The sequence below is a fragment of the Cydia fagiglandana genome, chromosome 17 (assembly GCF_963556715.1).
Source record: "Cydia fagiglandana chromosome 17, ilCydFagi1.1, whole genome shotgun sequence".
Lineage (NCBI taxonomy): Eukaryota > Metazoa > Arthropoda > Insecta > Lepidoptera > Tortricidae > Cydia > Cydia fagiglandana.
In genome coordinates, this window is record NC_085948.1 from 2,693,169 (window position 1) to 2,708,618 (window position 15,450).

Here is a 15,450-nt window from a genome sequence, read left to right on the forward strand (position 1 = left end):
TCGTCAAATCAAGTTAAAGGTTCACACAGATTCGCAGGTTAGGATTAAATCACTAACTTACCACTGGCAAGATCTTAGGATTAATAAAGTTTCTATAATATAATTTGTGTTCGCTTTTTCATCTCCCAAATTAGGTTCCTCTAGCAAGCAATTTTAGACACCACATTTTTTACTGTTTTAATTTCATTGTTTTTGTGCTAACGTGCTATAGCTTTCTTTGAACAAGCCGGAGCTTTGCAATTTTATTTAACCCCTTTAAAATAGCACGTTTCACTGGCGCCCTGGGTATAAACTTGCTAAAGGAATCTTGTGAAATTTCATGTACCAGGAAAGTTGTGAAATATTTACTGTGTTACTCACCTTTTTGTTTAGTCTTGGTTGCTCTTTATTCATTAAATAGTCTTTAGATATAGTAATTTGAAGATTTGATTGCAATCTTGCTGGTTTGCTGCAATTTATTTGATGTTTTTTGGAAGAGAAAGTGACAAGCAATTTTTTGATTTTTGAGGTTATTGCCAACCGTAAAAAATAACGTGGTTTTGTACTTTGCACCAAGCACATGCTAGGAAATTTCACTCATTTTAGATATTAAGATTTAATTTCGACATTTGTTTTAAATTTGGTTGTTTTTAAGCGTAAAAATTGAAATTTAAAAAGGTTTTTGTGCATTCTTTTGTAGTACGGACTTATTACAAAGATATTCGAATTTGAGAAATAACAATTAATTTATAGTATTTGCTTACATTTCCCTTAAATTTCTTTAGTGTCAACTCATTGTTACATATTTAAAGTAAACGGTATTGGATTTTGTTGGAAATATTACTTTCTTGGAAGTTTGTGGTATTGTTTGGAACCAATTTCATAGTAGCTTTCACTTTGCAAATTTAAAAAGAAAGTTGACGTTTGAAAGTGTACACCTGTCAGTTAGAAATTATTTTCGGTAGAAAAAATACTTTACTCATTAAGGATTACAGTTACATTATTTGTAGATTAAGATTGGTTTAAAGAAAATAGTACACTATTTAATATTATTTAATCTTGTTAGAAAACAACATAGTGATACAGTCATACATACAATACATATTGTTAATACCAGAATTTTCAATACAGTAGTTTATACACTAGTTAAAAATGGAGCGCAGCATTCAATTTCACAGTCTTTTGAAGGATGAGTTGATTTATGAGGTTCAAATTCGGTCGGAAACTCCTGCAACCACGGTTGACGCTTTGAGAAAGCAACTTAGGTCTCTTATTTTAGAAGCGCCTAGCGAGGACATAGTGGAGACTGAACTGTCAGCGGAGTCGGAGCTAGGCATTGTCTCGGAGAAAGTGATCGATTTGGCTTCCATTGTTGACAAATATTGTGAGACAAAGGAGAGGTATTCTTTAAGTCGCGTTAAAGCCCTCGGGTACCATATTTATCATCGTCTGGCTAGGGTTCAGCCGGAACGCAACCAGACATTGCTAGAACTGAAGACTAGTTTGCAATCCAAGCTTGAGAGTTTATTGGCGAAGATTGAGGGTCCAGGTTCAAGTCCAGCAGCACCCAGCGGCAGCGCAGAGGTTTCAAATCCAAATCCTTTGGTCTCCGGCAATAATTCTGAAATGTTAACAAGCGGTATTAGGGAAATGCAGGTTCAGTGCTCTAGTGATTTGAATATTTCAAAATGGCAGGTTAAATTTAATGGTTTAACAGACCCGCGCTCATTTTTGGAGCGTGTGGAAGAGCTTAAGGAAGCAAACGGGGTTTCAGATGCCAAACTATTTAGGGCGGCACCACATTTATTTGTAGACTCGGCATTGTTGTGGTTCAGAGGTGTCAAGGGTTCGGTTTCAAGTTGGCAGGATTTAAAGTCACTTTTGTTGGATGAGTTTGTCCCCGGTGACTATGATTTTAGGCTGAGACAGGAAATTCAAGCTAGAACGCAGGGGGAAAACGAACCCATCCACTTGTATTTTGCGGTAATGTCTGGCATGTTTGCTAGGTTGAAATCAGACTTACCGGAGGAGGCGAAACTGGACATCTTGTTGCACAACATTCGCCCACATTTTACTCAGCAGTTGGCATTGGTAGATATTAGTTCGGTCGCCGAACTGAAGGCTTATTGTCGCAAGGTTGAGTTTTCACAGCAAAGGGCGAAATTATTTGTAGAACCGCCCAAGGTCAGCGAGCATACACTTTGTCGTGATCATGTTTATAAAGGCTCCAGTGCCAAGCAACCTCAGGTGAATGCCATCGCTGCTAAACAAAGCTCAAGCTTCGCGACCAAGTCGGATAGTTCCTTTTCACAGCGAAAACAGCAACCAAGGTTTTCGGACGCGAAGTTTTCGAAACCACATCGTGGAGTTTGTTACAAATGTGGTAAACCGGATCATAATTTTAAATTGTGTAAAGAAAAGCCTAAATTAAATTCGTATAGCTGTTTTGGCTGTGGCAAAGCAAACACAATCAGATCGGAATGTGAAATCTGTCAGAAGGGTAACGTTACAAAACCAATGCAACAACAGTCAAAAAACGCCTAAGGTTGAATCGTAGCAAGTGTCAATCGAATCGATTAAAGTTTAAATCGATTGAACAAAATAAAAATGCTAGTTCGATTGCTACGATTCTGTTTGCTCCAAATAAAGATGATATTAGACCATATTTGAAATTTAAAGCGAATGATTTTGAGATTTATGGATTGGCCGATAGTGGTTCAGCATTGTCAGTTTTAGGGAACAATGCACATTTAGATTTTGTCAAATTTGGTTTTACATTTCAGGAAGCGTACTCTAGTTCGTGTAGGGTCGCAAATGGAGTAAATTGCGAGTCGATTGGGTACATTTTTGTCCCGGTTACGTTTGAAAATACTACGAAAGTAATAAAGTTTGTAGTAATACCCTCGATCGTAAATTACGTTATTTTAGGGTATGATTTTTGGAAAGCTTTTGATTTATTGCCTGAATGTTTAAAAAATGCGGAACACATGACTCCACCTGAAAATTATTTTAGTTGTAACGGTTTAAGTGCAGAACAAGTACACACGATTCGGTCTTACGAGCATTTAACTGCGGCCGAGAGGGAACTCGCGGACACCGTCGTAGGGAAATTTAAAAACATTTCGTTCGAGGAGAAGGGGCTTGGCAGAACCAGCTTGACGGAGCATGTTATCGATACTGGTGATGCCACGCCCATCAAAACGAAACAGTACCCGTTATCGCCGGAAAAACGCGCTGCTTTAGCCTCCGAGTTAGACCGCATGTTAAAATTGGACGTAGTTACACCCTGTGAGAGTCCGTGGAATAACCCGGCTCTTTTAGTTAGAAAACCTAACGGTGATTGGCGATTTTGTTTAGATTGCAGGAAATTAAATGCGGTCACAAAGGGAGATTCGTATTCCATTCCGTATATACCCCAGATTTTGGACAGTTTGAAGGAAGCGAAATACCTGACCTCGATTGATTTAAGTTCCTCATTCTGGCAGATCCCGTTAGCTGAAACATCACAGGAAAAGACAAGTTTTTGCGTGCCCGGTCGTGGAATGTTTAAGTTCAAGGTCATGCCTTTTGGTCTCTGCGGCGCATCTGCGCGTCAGCAGAGGCTGATGGACAGCCTTATTGATCACAATTTGACAGGTGACATCGAAACCGGTTTAGCTTTTTGTTACATCGATGACATCGTTATTTGCTCATCAGATTTTCAGACGCACTTGCTTTTGCTAAATCGTGTGTTGGCGAAGTTGGAAAAGGCGAATTTGACAATTAATTTCGAGAAATCTAAGTTTTTCAGGCAGTCCATAAAATACCTCGGTTACGTCGTGGACGAGTTCGGGTTGCGTACTGATCCTGACAAGGTTTCTGCCGTTCTAAACTTCCCCACACCCACGAATGCGCGTGACGTAAGGGCATTCTTAGGAACGTGTTCCTGGTATCGACGGTTTATCCGAAATTTCGCATCGATAGCCGCTCCTTTGAATAAACTTACGTCACAGGGCAAGAAGGCGCCACCTTTCGAGTGGTCTGCGGAAGCAGAGGAAGCATTTAAAATTTTGAAGAACGCTCTAGTGACGGCACCCATTTTGGCGGTACCGGATTTTGAAAAAGAATTTTCAGTACATTGTGATGCGTCTTCATACGGAATCGGTGGAATGCTTTCCCAGACCATCCAGGGGGTTGAGCATCCGATCGCATACGTTAGCCGCGCCCTAAACAAAAGTGAGCGAAATTACAGCGCCACTGAAAGGGAGGCTCTTGCGGTCATATTTTCAGTTGAGAAATTTCAGGCATATTTAGGCTCACGTAAGTTTAAAGTGATCACGGATCACGCGTCACTCAAATGGTTCATGAATCTTGAAAACCCGTCAGGGAGGTTAGCTCGTTGGGGTTGCAGACTGTCTCAATTCGACTTTGAGATTGAGCACAGAAAGGGATCGCTTAACGTTGTGCCTGACGCACTGTCAAGACTCATGCAAGTAGATGCAATAAACGTGACAAATGATGACGTTGAGCCAGATGAATGGTATGATAAGATCTTCAATGGTTGTAGATCTTTTCCCGCAAATTTTCCAAATTTTTGTTTAAAAGACGGGAAACTTTTTAGACTTTCAAAGTCAAAGTATAATTTGTTGCGAGAGTTCGATTGGAAGGAAGTGGTGAAGAAGTGTGATCGTAAGAGAGTTTTGCAGCAAAATCATTGCGAAGCAACTGCTGCGCATTTAGGTGTTTTTAAAACTCATCGCCGGTTGGCGTTGACCTACTTTTGGCCCGGTATGTATAAGGATGTAGTCGAGTTCGTAAAAGCGTGCGATGTCTGTGCAGCGTACAAGCATTCGCAGAAACCGACTGCAGGCCTCATGGGACAGCCAAAGGTATGTCGACGACCATGGTTGGTAGTTAGTATAGATCTCGTCGGTCCACTGCCGCGCTCTCGCGCAGGTTATACATTTTTATTTGTTGTTACATGTTGCTTTTCTAAACACACACTGTTATTTCCACTTCGCCGCGCTACTAGCGCTTTGGTGGCGAAGCATTTTGAAAACCATGTCATTTTGGAACATGGCGTGCCTGAAACCGTGATTGCAGACAATGGAACGCAATTCACGGGATCAGAGTTTAAGCAGTTATTGAAACGCTACAACGTACCTAACATTTTTTATGGCCCGCGCTATACTCCGCAGGTAAATTTAGTCGAGCGTTATAATAAGGTAGTGATGACCGCCGTAGCGTCTTACGTAAAGGACAATCACCGTACATGGGACGAAAAGCTGCACCAAATCAGGTTTGCGATAAACAGTGCAGTAAGTGAGACCACCGGGTATTCTCCTTTCTTTTTAGTGCACGCTAGGGAACCCGTCATTAACGGCTCGTTTTATAAAGATACTGATAAACAGTACGATGTGGGTATGCCTAGAGAGGAGTATGCAGGCGAATTTGGTTGTATGAGAGACATTTTTGAGCAGGTTAGGTTACGTATGCTGCAAGCACATGAAACAAATGCCAAATATTACAATTTGAGACGCCGAGAGGCGAAGTTTTCAGTAGGGGACATTGTTCACAAGCGTACTTATACGCAAAGTGACGCCTCTAAGTTTGTTATGTCAAAACTCGCACCTAAGTATGAACCGTGCAGAGTTAAAAAGGTTTTATCTCCTTTGGTTTATGAGCTTGAAAGGCTAGACGGTCACCCAATTGGGTCGTGGCATATTAAAGATTTTAAGTAGGAAATGGAAGTTAGGTTTTGAGGTGGAAGTTATCTCTGGACGCAAGACCCCGAGTCTCTTAAGGCTTGTCGTCTTGCCGCCAGGGTTGACAACCACTATCACCTACCTCTCATAACATAACAAAAACGGTTGAGATCGTTAGTAGTGTTAAATATTCGGTAAATATTTAATTCACGAATTTTGTTCGGAACGTGGCGAACAGTAAAACTGTTACGTTATTATTTTTGCATGGGCGATGAATGGTTGAATTTGTTAGTGCGTGATGTATGTTAGGCGCGATCGAAGCTGTGCTCAGTCTCAGAGCGATTTGGACTATAGGACTTAGTATGGTTTTAGAGTTTGGAAAAGTTATCCTTGGACGCACGATCACTCGTCTTGTACCAGTCGTCGTGCCGCCAAGGACGACAAACCACTCACCTGCTAGGTACCTCTCAACCCCAACATCGGAGCTATCTTTAATATGACCAAATGGTAACGCATTGTTACGCTTTGTCCGGTACTTACCATACCCGACAAACATCGAAATAGTACTTTGTATTTTTAACTTAGCGTATATTTTTTTTAAATCACGTGTCGTTAGGCGTAAGTCCTAATGATTTTTTTTATAGTACTATTTCGCATGTTGCCGTACCTCGTTTTGTTTAGGTATACCGTGTTTTTTTTGGGGGTGTTGTGCAACATGATTTGGGACGTTTCGTTTCCTCCGACAAGTCAGTCGGGGACAAATTTTTTAGGTAGAGATTAAAACTCAATTTAGCAACTTTGATGGTTTGAAACTTAGATTTTGTTGGATTGTTTTCCGGTTTGGATTTATGGTTGTTGGAGTCGGGTGATGGTTTATTGCCCAGACTTCATCATTTTGCCCGGACAAGGAGAGTTTATACTGATGAATGCTGAATATCGGTCCTGGCGGTTGGAATTGGCTTTCTCAGTACAACAAGCTTTTTCCGCGTTGTGCTGAGAAGGCCAACGGTTTGTTCACTGGTTTGTAAGGTATAACGGAGGTTTTTTTCTATGTGTTGCGCAGATGGCCGCATAGTTTTTTTTCACCTTCCGTATGTTAACGTGGGTTCGAGATTTTCTTTTTTGGTCGTTTGTTTTTAGATTCGGTTGTTCCATGTTTGTGGAAACGATAGATTTTTTTTCAAGATATATAGAGTAGAGTCCTTAGACTCCTGTTGGACAAAATCTCGAAGCCGCGTTAGATTTTTGTTCAATTTGATTAGCTTGTTTATTAGGTTAGTTTTCTTGCCTTTGGCGTGTTGTTGGTCTGGTCCAATAAACTTATTTGTAGGATCCGAATCGCTGAGGACAGCGAGCGGTTCACCTACGTTGAACCTTAAAATCGGGGAGGGGGGTATTGTAACGTAGTACATTTTTCTAAATTTGAAATAAATATTTTGGGTCGATTGATAATTAAAAGAAAAATACCTCTTCTTATTTCAACGTTTTTAACGGTGTCCAAAACAAACCTCATTGATTGCATTTCTATGCATAATCTGTTGCATTCAGATGCACCTCTCGATGCTTATCTGTTGTCGGGGTTGTCATATGACTAAAAATAATTAAAACTTGAGATATTTATGTTGTCACTGCAGGAAAACTTTGTATGAAGTAGGTAGGATTTATAAGATAAAAAAACAATTTCGATTTAAAACAAAACATAGAAATTACAGACTTACAAAGTGGCTCTGGAATGAAACAATATTAGATTAAATGGTAAAAATATATTTCTTAGGCTCAGGAGTGATATTGTCTAAATAATTCAGACAGAATTTTCGTGGGATTTGTGTCTTCAAGGGACTGCCACCCTACCTTTTGTTAATAGGGCTCTCAGGGACTCCATATTGGAGATCATTCGAGAATGATAGGCACATTTGATTTGGGAACCCCTCTGGGGACACTCGCTCGCAAGAGCCCAATTTGTGGGAAGACCACACTTTCGGCATGGTGGTCTGAAAGATGGAAACGGCTTGAGTCCTTCGGAAGCTCCACTGAGTGAGTAGAAATTAAATTTCGTGGTGATCAACTCCACAATGGCGCGAGACGTTGTGGGTTTGTTCTTAACCAGATTTTGGTTCTTTGCAGAGAGACTCCTGCTCGAGGGAAGGGAGCGCTCCGCCAGAAGGCTTAGCAGCTACCAGTGCGGTGAGCCAAATTTCAAATGGTTTCATCTCTTTTCTAGCGGCCATAAAGGGCGTAGGCTAATATAACCTTTTCTCGGTTTTCAGGAGCCGGGATTTATTCATTCATTGATTCATTCATTTATTTCATGCGTTGAGTAATTTATCTCAAAAGCTTCAAAATCCTAGAAGTCAATTTAGTTTTGGAGACCTCCTGGAGCGACGAATTTAAGCACGCCATCTGCCTCGGCCACGTCATTTTGGTACCACGTGCGCGGCCCCTGAGCTCTACGTCACCGCTCAGCATCAAGCTTCACCGGGGAAAGCAGCCTGTCACCCCGCTGCATCTGAGGAACGTTTAAATTCTGAGGTCGGTCCTTTCCATGATTTAATTTAGTAAGGCATCAGCGCCAGCTGCAAAGTTAGAGTAAATTTAGAATTTTGAGCAACCACTAAAGTAAGATAAAGACATTTGAAAATCCTGGTACATAGTTATTTAGTATTAAAATAAATTAGTTCTTAAATAAGTAGAATTCTGTGTGAAGCTTTATTCTGGACCTGTTAAGCGGCCCAGCTTTCCACTGAGCTAAGTTCTAAAATTAGGTGTCGTCAAATCAAGTTAAAGGTTCACACAGATTCGCAGGTTAGGATTAAATCACTAACTTACCACTGGCAAGATCTTAGGATTAATAAAGTTTCTATAATATAATTTGTGTTCGCTTTTTCATCTCCCAAATTAGGTTCCTCTAGCAAGCAATTTTAGACACCACATTTTTTACTGTTTTAATTTCATTGTTTTTGTGCTAACGTGCTATAGCTTTCTTTGAACAAGCCGGAGCTTTGCAATTTTATTTAACCCCTTTAAAATAGCACGTTTCAAACGTCTCAAAAACTATTCAAGATATCGAAAAACTTGACTGAATAAAACTTGTAACAAATTTTATCAGCTTTTGGTTTGTCTTAGTAGTCATGTCGCTAAGACGCAAAATTTCCAAGATATAAGTGAAAAACCGAAAAATTTGACCTTCTTTCCCCCCTCTACCCCCCAGCACCGGGGCTACGGCCGGGGACTTTTGATATGTTCACCTCCTAACTAGTCCAAACAAAGTTACGTAGTCAAAAATTGTGTTCCTAGCATTTCCCTCTATAACTTCTTATTGCTTGGCCTATTAGGTTAAGATTACATTGTAATTCTACTAACACTATTTTATAAGGTAATTTTTAAATGTTTGTAACTAACAACTATGGATTTATATCCGAAATAAAATGATTTTATTATTATTTATTTATTATAGTATGACATTCCTCTTTCTTCCACTTACGCATTATCTAAGACCAAATCGTAGGTATGCTAATAACCTATGTTTTTCTTCTACAGGTGTCGGGTATAGACAAAATCATTCCAGGCATGGTGATCGACGATTTCCTCTTCGATCCCTGCGGGTACTCCATGAACGGGCTCGATAAAGATGTAAGTAATTTCAAACTATTCTCGTTTGTAAATAGCTTTTTGTGGATGAATCTGGAGTCCACTGTCAATCATGTTCAGGGGAGTCGGTAATTTACTTCTTTTTGGGGTACAATTGCTGTTCTTCAATTCACCCAAGAAATTTACAGTCAAGAGTTTTTAGACTACTAAAATCAACATTTGTGATTCCTAAAGCTTTCTATTTCTACTGCGGATGACTCTTCTTCTCAAAAGTATTCCGACCCGAATAATCCGCTCCTATATTCTAGATTATTTTTAAGACTTGAATATTGTTTAATTGATGTGTTTAATTTGTTATTTGACGACTAAATACGTAGATTTTTAGTGGGGACACTCCTGACTTCGTGCAAACTCGGCTCCATTCGGCTCAGCATTGCTCCAAGCCATTATTAGGCTTGGCACCACTTTACGTCCTTCTGCGTGCACGACCACAGATAATGACTTGAATTTTGACAACCCTAAATAGCCGAAAGGGATAGTGCCATACATTAGAAAGGAACAGCATGATTCGTCCCTGAATCGCTGTCAAACTTCGGTTTTGTAGGAAGTGTCCCTTCTGTATGGTAGTAGGTACCCTACTATTACTTATTCAGTGATTTGGGCTTCAAATCTTACCATATATTGTGTTCCAGGGCTGCTACATGACGATCCACATCACCCCGGAGCGGTCGTGCTCGTACGTGTCGTTCGAGTCCAACTGCCCGGTGGCGAGCTACGACGACGTCATCGCACGAGTGCTGCACGCCTTCCGCCCGCAGCGGTTCGTGCTCACCGTGTTCGCCACGCCGGTCAGTAGTCATACAACATTGTGTCCCAGGGCTGCTACATGACGATCCACATCACCCCGGAGCGGTCGTGCTCGTACGTGTCGTTCGAGTCCAACTGCCCGGTGGCGAGCTACGACGACGTCATCGCACGAGTGCTGCACGCCTTCCGCCCGCAGCGGTTCGTGCTCACCGTGTTCGCCACGCCGGTCAGTAGTCATACAACATTGTGTCCCAGGGCTGCTACATGACGATCCACATCACCCCGGAGCGGTCGTGCTCGTACGTGTCGTTCGAGTCCAACTGCCCGGTGGCGAGCTACGACGACGTCATCGCGCGGGTGCTGCACGCAGCTTTGCTCAAAAAACATATAAAAACGAACGACCTTGCTAGATCGATTTTTCGCCCCCGAAAACCCTCGCATACATATAGCAAATTGTATCGAAATCGTTACAGTCGTTTCCAAGGTACCCGAAATATATATTTGATTGTTTAAAAGTAAAAGATAATCTGTGTGTTACGCGTATGTTGTATATATATTGTAGCCGCCCACTGGTTCTCACAAATTGTAAGGTGTCACAGTTGGAGATGGAGTTGACGCCTTTGCAGAGAAATGACGGGAGACTTCTATGTATAGAGATACATGGGAGAATAAGTCTGAGGTTATTGCCCGGCAATGTGATAATATCATAGGCTAGGAATCCTCTAGAGTCTCTAGACCGAGTTTAGAGCAATTATTTCTTGCAACCGATGATGCCAAAAATGCGGGAGTGCGCGGGACGAGGTGAGCGAAGTCCCGTGTCGTGATTGGTCCGTTCAAGGACACGGACGTCTCACAAAGACATTTTCGACTTGAACATGGAGTAAAATTACCGTATGCGTGGCAGAGGGGGTAGCGCGACTGTGCTCAGTCTAGAGCCGCGGTCGGCAACCTTTTAGCAGCCAAGGGCCACATAGTAGTTTAGGAAGTTGGTGCGGGCCGCACTTTTGTTAATATGTGTGACTTTATCAGACATTGTTGTTTGACAATATTACACACTAAATTGCCAGAGGGGCTCGCGGGCCGGAAGTGAGAGGTTCACGGGCCGCATGCGGCTCGCGGGCCGCTTGTTGGCGACCGCTGGTCTAGAGGATGTTTTGTCTGTGGATAATATGGACTCTTAATAATAATGTCATGTTATTGTCAACAGGAGCCAACAGCCACCGAGCCGCGGTCGCTGAAGCGCTACTCGTCGCTGCGCGAGTACTCCACCACGGACGCGCACTACTGCCGCTTCGCCAACTACGAGCTGCAGTACGCGCTGTTCGCCAAGTTCCCGAGCTGAGGCCCGTCACTCCCGGCGCGCGAGCTCGACACCCGCACTAGACACAACTACAGGTGAATTACTTCAGATTAAAAAAAAATGGTTAAATTGACTTTGATGGTTTAAAATTTGATGTCGAAGTACATAGTTATAGTTAGGCAAATATTAATATGTAATTTAGTTCCTAATAGTATTAATGGTAACGCCATCTCTCTCGCTAGTCCGGAATCACCCGAATTTAGCGGGTAGGAGGTAGGGGGTAAGTTAAAATGGGACTGGGCTGGTCATGTCTGCCGAATGCCGGACGACTTGTGGGCCAAGTTAACCACAGAGTGGGAGCCCCACGAGTCTAACCGGGGAGCCGGCAGGCCTCGTCGTCGATGGCGGGATAACTTGGACTCCTTTTTGAGAGGCTGGCCAGATATTGCACTAAATAGAGACGAGTGGAGAAAGAGGGGGGAGGCCTTTGCCCAGCAGTGGGACACAGGGGGTTCTGAATATAGGAGGTACAAACCGTGATGTCCTACTTTATAGTCGGCCAAAAAGCGCTGGAAGCGCTCAAGGAATTGCATATATTTGAGAATATTCTACCTTTGCCGCCGTGATTCGGGGGGCCGAAAGGTTTTAGGCGTCTGCCGCAAATGCAGAGAGGACGCCGGCTCAATTCTAGAGGTCACTTTTTCTTTGATATATGTAGGTATATGACACGTATTGTACTTTACAATGTAGTATAAATTGTTTACAGGGACATCAGCAGCATTCTAGCCGGAGCGCCGGACCACTGGGCGGCGGCCTGCGCGCCGCCGCCCCTGCTCGCCCGCCTCGCGCGCGCGCCCGCCTCGCTGCTGCGCGCCGCCTGCGCCGTCGCCCGCGCGTGCCAGCAGCGCGCGTGACCGCGCAAACCCGGCGCAGACCTTCTGCGCCGCAAGTACCGGTGCGAACAGTGAACTAGTGTTACCGACGTCCCACCGGCCGGGGCAGGGGTCTCCCGACTTCCCGTCCGCCCGGCCCGAATTGTATGCAATTTGGTCGCCGGACCGAGCCGGAGTTTGGACATCACCGCTTTAGCGGATCATATTTGTCGTCGGACGTCAAAGACGCCCGCGGAAGCGTTCCGTTTCGTCAAATATGACCTCTAAATAGCCGAAGCCCCGCGACGTACGCTCGTATCGAACCGCAGCGTGTGACGCTCGAAGCGTACGTGCCGGACTTGGCCGAGTGAGACGGTTTCCGAAGCCTCGCTCGCCACCTTAGCTTCGTGTTAGATGCTCGCCTCCGTAGTGAGCCCCTAGGAGCTTCTGTACAAACTAAACTAAACTAGAGACCCGCCGCGGTCTGTACAAACTAAACTAATTGTAAATAGTTAGCGTAGGGCGCGGCCGTTGTGATGTAATGTTCCATTCCGATGAAGTGATTCCCGGGTGATATTATTGTTAGCGTAGCCTGGACGTCGATGTTCGAGTATCGAAATGTATTTTTTCAATCGAATCTTCCATTTAGCGGATACTTGGGCGTGTATTTCGTCTGTAGAATTGTGTAACATATCATTAAGCCCCCTAGTGGTAGGCGGATGTGTAGTGAGCGTCGAGAGTGGCGGCCGGAGGACTATCCAATCAAATAAACGATTTTATCTCAATCATGTTTCATTTTAATCCTTAATACCCGATCCTATTCCTTTAAACCCGTACATTATATTGATCCAACATAATTTAGCAAGAAAATATATGAAATAAATAAACCTAGTATGTATCAAAATTGATTTAAGATAAACAATTTTGGTACTTAAATCCAACAGCATAATAGGCATATCATTATGAATCTAAAGGCATAAAATTTCTCAATCGTGATACGAAGTTGTATATGGCGGATATGATATTCAACTCTATTGGCAACTATTAAAGTTCAAATTTCAATAAATATTTTTTATTACATTCAGTAAGGGGTTAATACGATTTTTATGCTAATATGCACACGATTTCATGCTTGATTAACATTTCACAAAGACTGTTTTAACGTGTAATGCCAAGCATATTACATAAAAATAAATCTAGTAACAAAGAGAATAGCGTGGCGCTTCGTTGTGCGTATTCGAATCCAATATCAAAGAGAATAGAGGGTATAGTTACTCTCATGGTAAATTATATAGCCACGTTACTACCATCTCTCGACAGAATATTAAAACTGCTAGAACGCCATTTGACTTTGATCCTTATTCTTTCACTCCGGTGTTAATTTGTTAAATATTGAATTTAACGCCATCTACTCGACAGCAGGTCAAAGGTTATGGCGCCATCGCTCGAAAAATTGCCACATACCTTTGACCTACTGTCGAAATGACATGGGACATGTGGATTACCCCCCCCCCCCTAAGAAGCATCAAGGTCTCATTTAGGAATCCCTGTTTTGCGTGTTATATTTTGTTTTTGTGACGTTAGGAGGGCAGCGTTTCGTTTGAGGCTGGCCCATAAGCCAATACCTATCTACGTCTCAAAGCAATAGTAACAGGAACATTAAATTAAAACAGATCCGAATATTTAGGAAGGTTCTTAAGGTAAAAAACTAGAGTAAAAAAATAATTTTATTACATGTAGAAATAGACAAAATATATAAATTAAATATTAATACTTGCACCTACCCATAATAATCACATTAATCACATTCAAATATCAGTCTACAAATATCAAAAATATTCAATGTTAAACTTTAAAAAAATCTTAACTTAGTACTTAATCATTTAAATGCAAGAAAGTATTAAGATTTTCAATCTTAGGATGGTATTCCACCACCTTCCACCTATCCTATTGGACAGATGGATCCTACCATTACACATAATCTGTATATTCTTAAAATGAACGCATCTTTTCTGTAGTAAGGCCAGTCCAGGCAGAACTACAATCGTGCGAAAAATTTACCAATTAATTTAATCAGATTAGGTAAAATTTTGTTAGAATAACATACATATAAGACGCAAAAATAAAATGTGTTTATCGCTTATATTGTACGTGTGGACGCGAGATTGAGATTGACAATCAAATTGCTAATTTTCTTGTCCTGTCAGGACTGGCCTATAGCGAGTAAGAATGCATGTGCAACTTGCAACCAAATAGTTAATTTTAGTTATCAGCAGTAGTCGTTACTTTGAATTAAAACTGCAGACCATTATTTCTCGTTGCCTAAAACCAAAACGTCGCTCTCTATCAAATTTACTTCCAACCTATACGCTGTATCTTTAGGTATTTAAATAAAAGTAAACATAATCTACCTTCAAATGGCTCCTTTGAGTGGCGACACCGCGGACCCCTATTCCAGAGGGCACTTTCATCTGGCCCTTGCCTCTGTCCTTGCCTTGATTGGCCGGCCAGAGTGGAGTCGCAAGAGCGGGACCTATGCTCCAGGTTGGAAGTGTAAAATGTCATAACGCCGGCGGCCCTTGAACGGATTACCGGGATCTGGCTACCGCAGACTCACCTCTCGACAACCTCACAGCCGCTCCAAAGTGTTGCCCTGTTGTCGCACTGTGCGTGCGGCCATTGCGGGGCCCACTCAATGAGTTGGCGAGTCACCACCTGTCTTATACAATTTTGAGACTGATTGTCACGGCAGGTGTCCGCTAGTCTCTCCCATAGCCCATTATCCAGTCCATCCAACTTTCAAATCTATAGCCCATGACCTTCGTTCCCATCGCAGTACAAAAGTGCTGCACTGCAATAGTCTTTGCACCTGGCGGGGACCATCTCCGGATGTATCACATTGTGCGTTCGGGGATGGTATCCGCCATGTGTATCCCTTGCTCTTAAATTAAAGTGTCTTAAAGGGCCTCTGCGCTGTTGGCTTCGGCCCCACGTACGCCTCCCAAAGGTCCGGGACCCCATGGTCCCGAGATATGGAAAAGACATACAAATAATAATAATAATAATATATTCTTTATTGTGCACCACATAATGAAAAAGAATACAGAAAAAGAACAGATATTACATTAGGTAACAACAGGCGGTCTTATCGCTCAAAAGCGATCTCTTCCAGACAACCTTTGGGTAGCAGGAAACCAATAACTTACAACAATGAACGGGT

At 42.4% G+C, this 15,450-nt stretch overlaps 1 protein-coding gene across 1 annotated transcript in view; it reads left to right on the forward strand.

Annotated features, from left to right (window-relative positions):
* The window catches only part of LOC134672810 (S-adenosylmethionine decarboxylase proenzyme), a 71,948-nt gene extending 58,933 nt beyond the window's left edge, over positions 1–13,015 (forward strand). The window contains exons 6-10 of the mRNA XM_063530770.1: positions 9,201–9,293; positions 9,944–10,099; positions 11,207–11,209; positions 11,266–11,453; positions 12,125–13,015. Of these exons, the coding sequence (XP_063386840.1) occupies positions 9,201–9,293; positions 9,944–10,099; positions 11,207–11,209; positions 11,266–11,400 (387 nt within the window). The 3' untranslated portion in view covers positions 11,401–11,453; positions 12,125–13,015. The remainder of the gene's footprint in view (positions 1–9,200; positions 9,294–9,943; positions 10,100–11,206; positions 11,210–11,265; positions 11,454–12,124) is intronic.
* Positions 13,016–15,450: the final 2,435 nt, after the last annotated feature.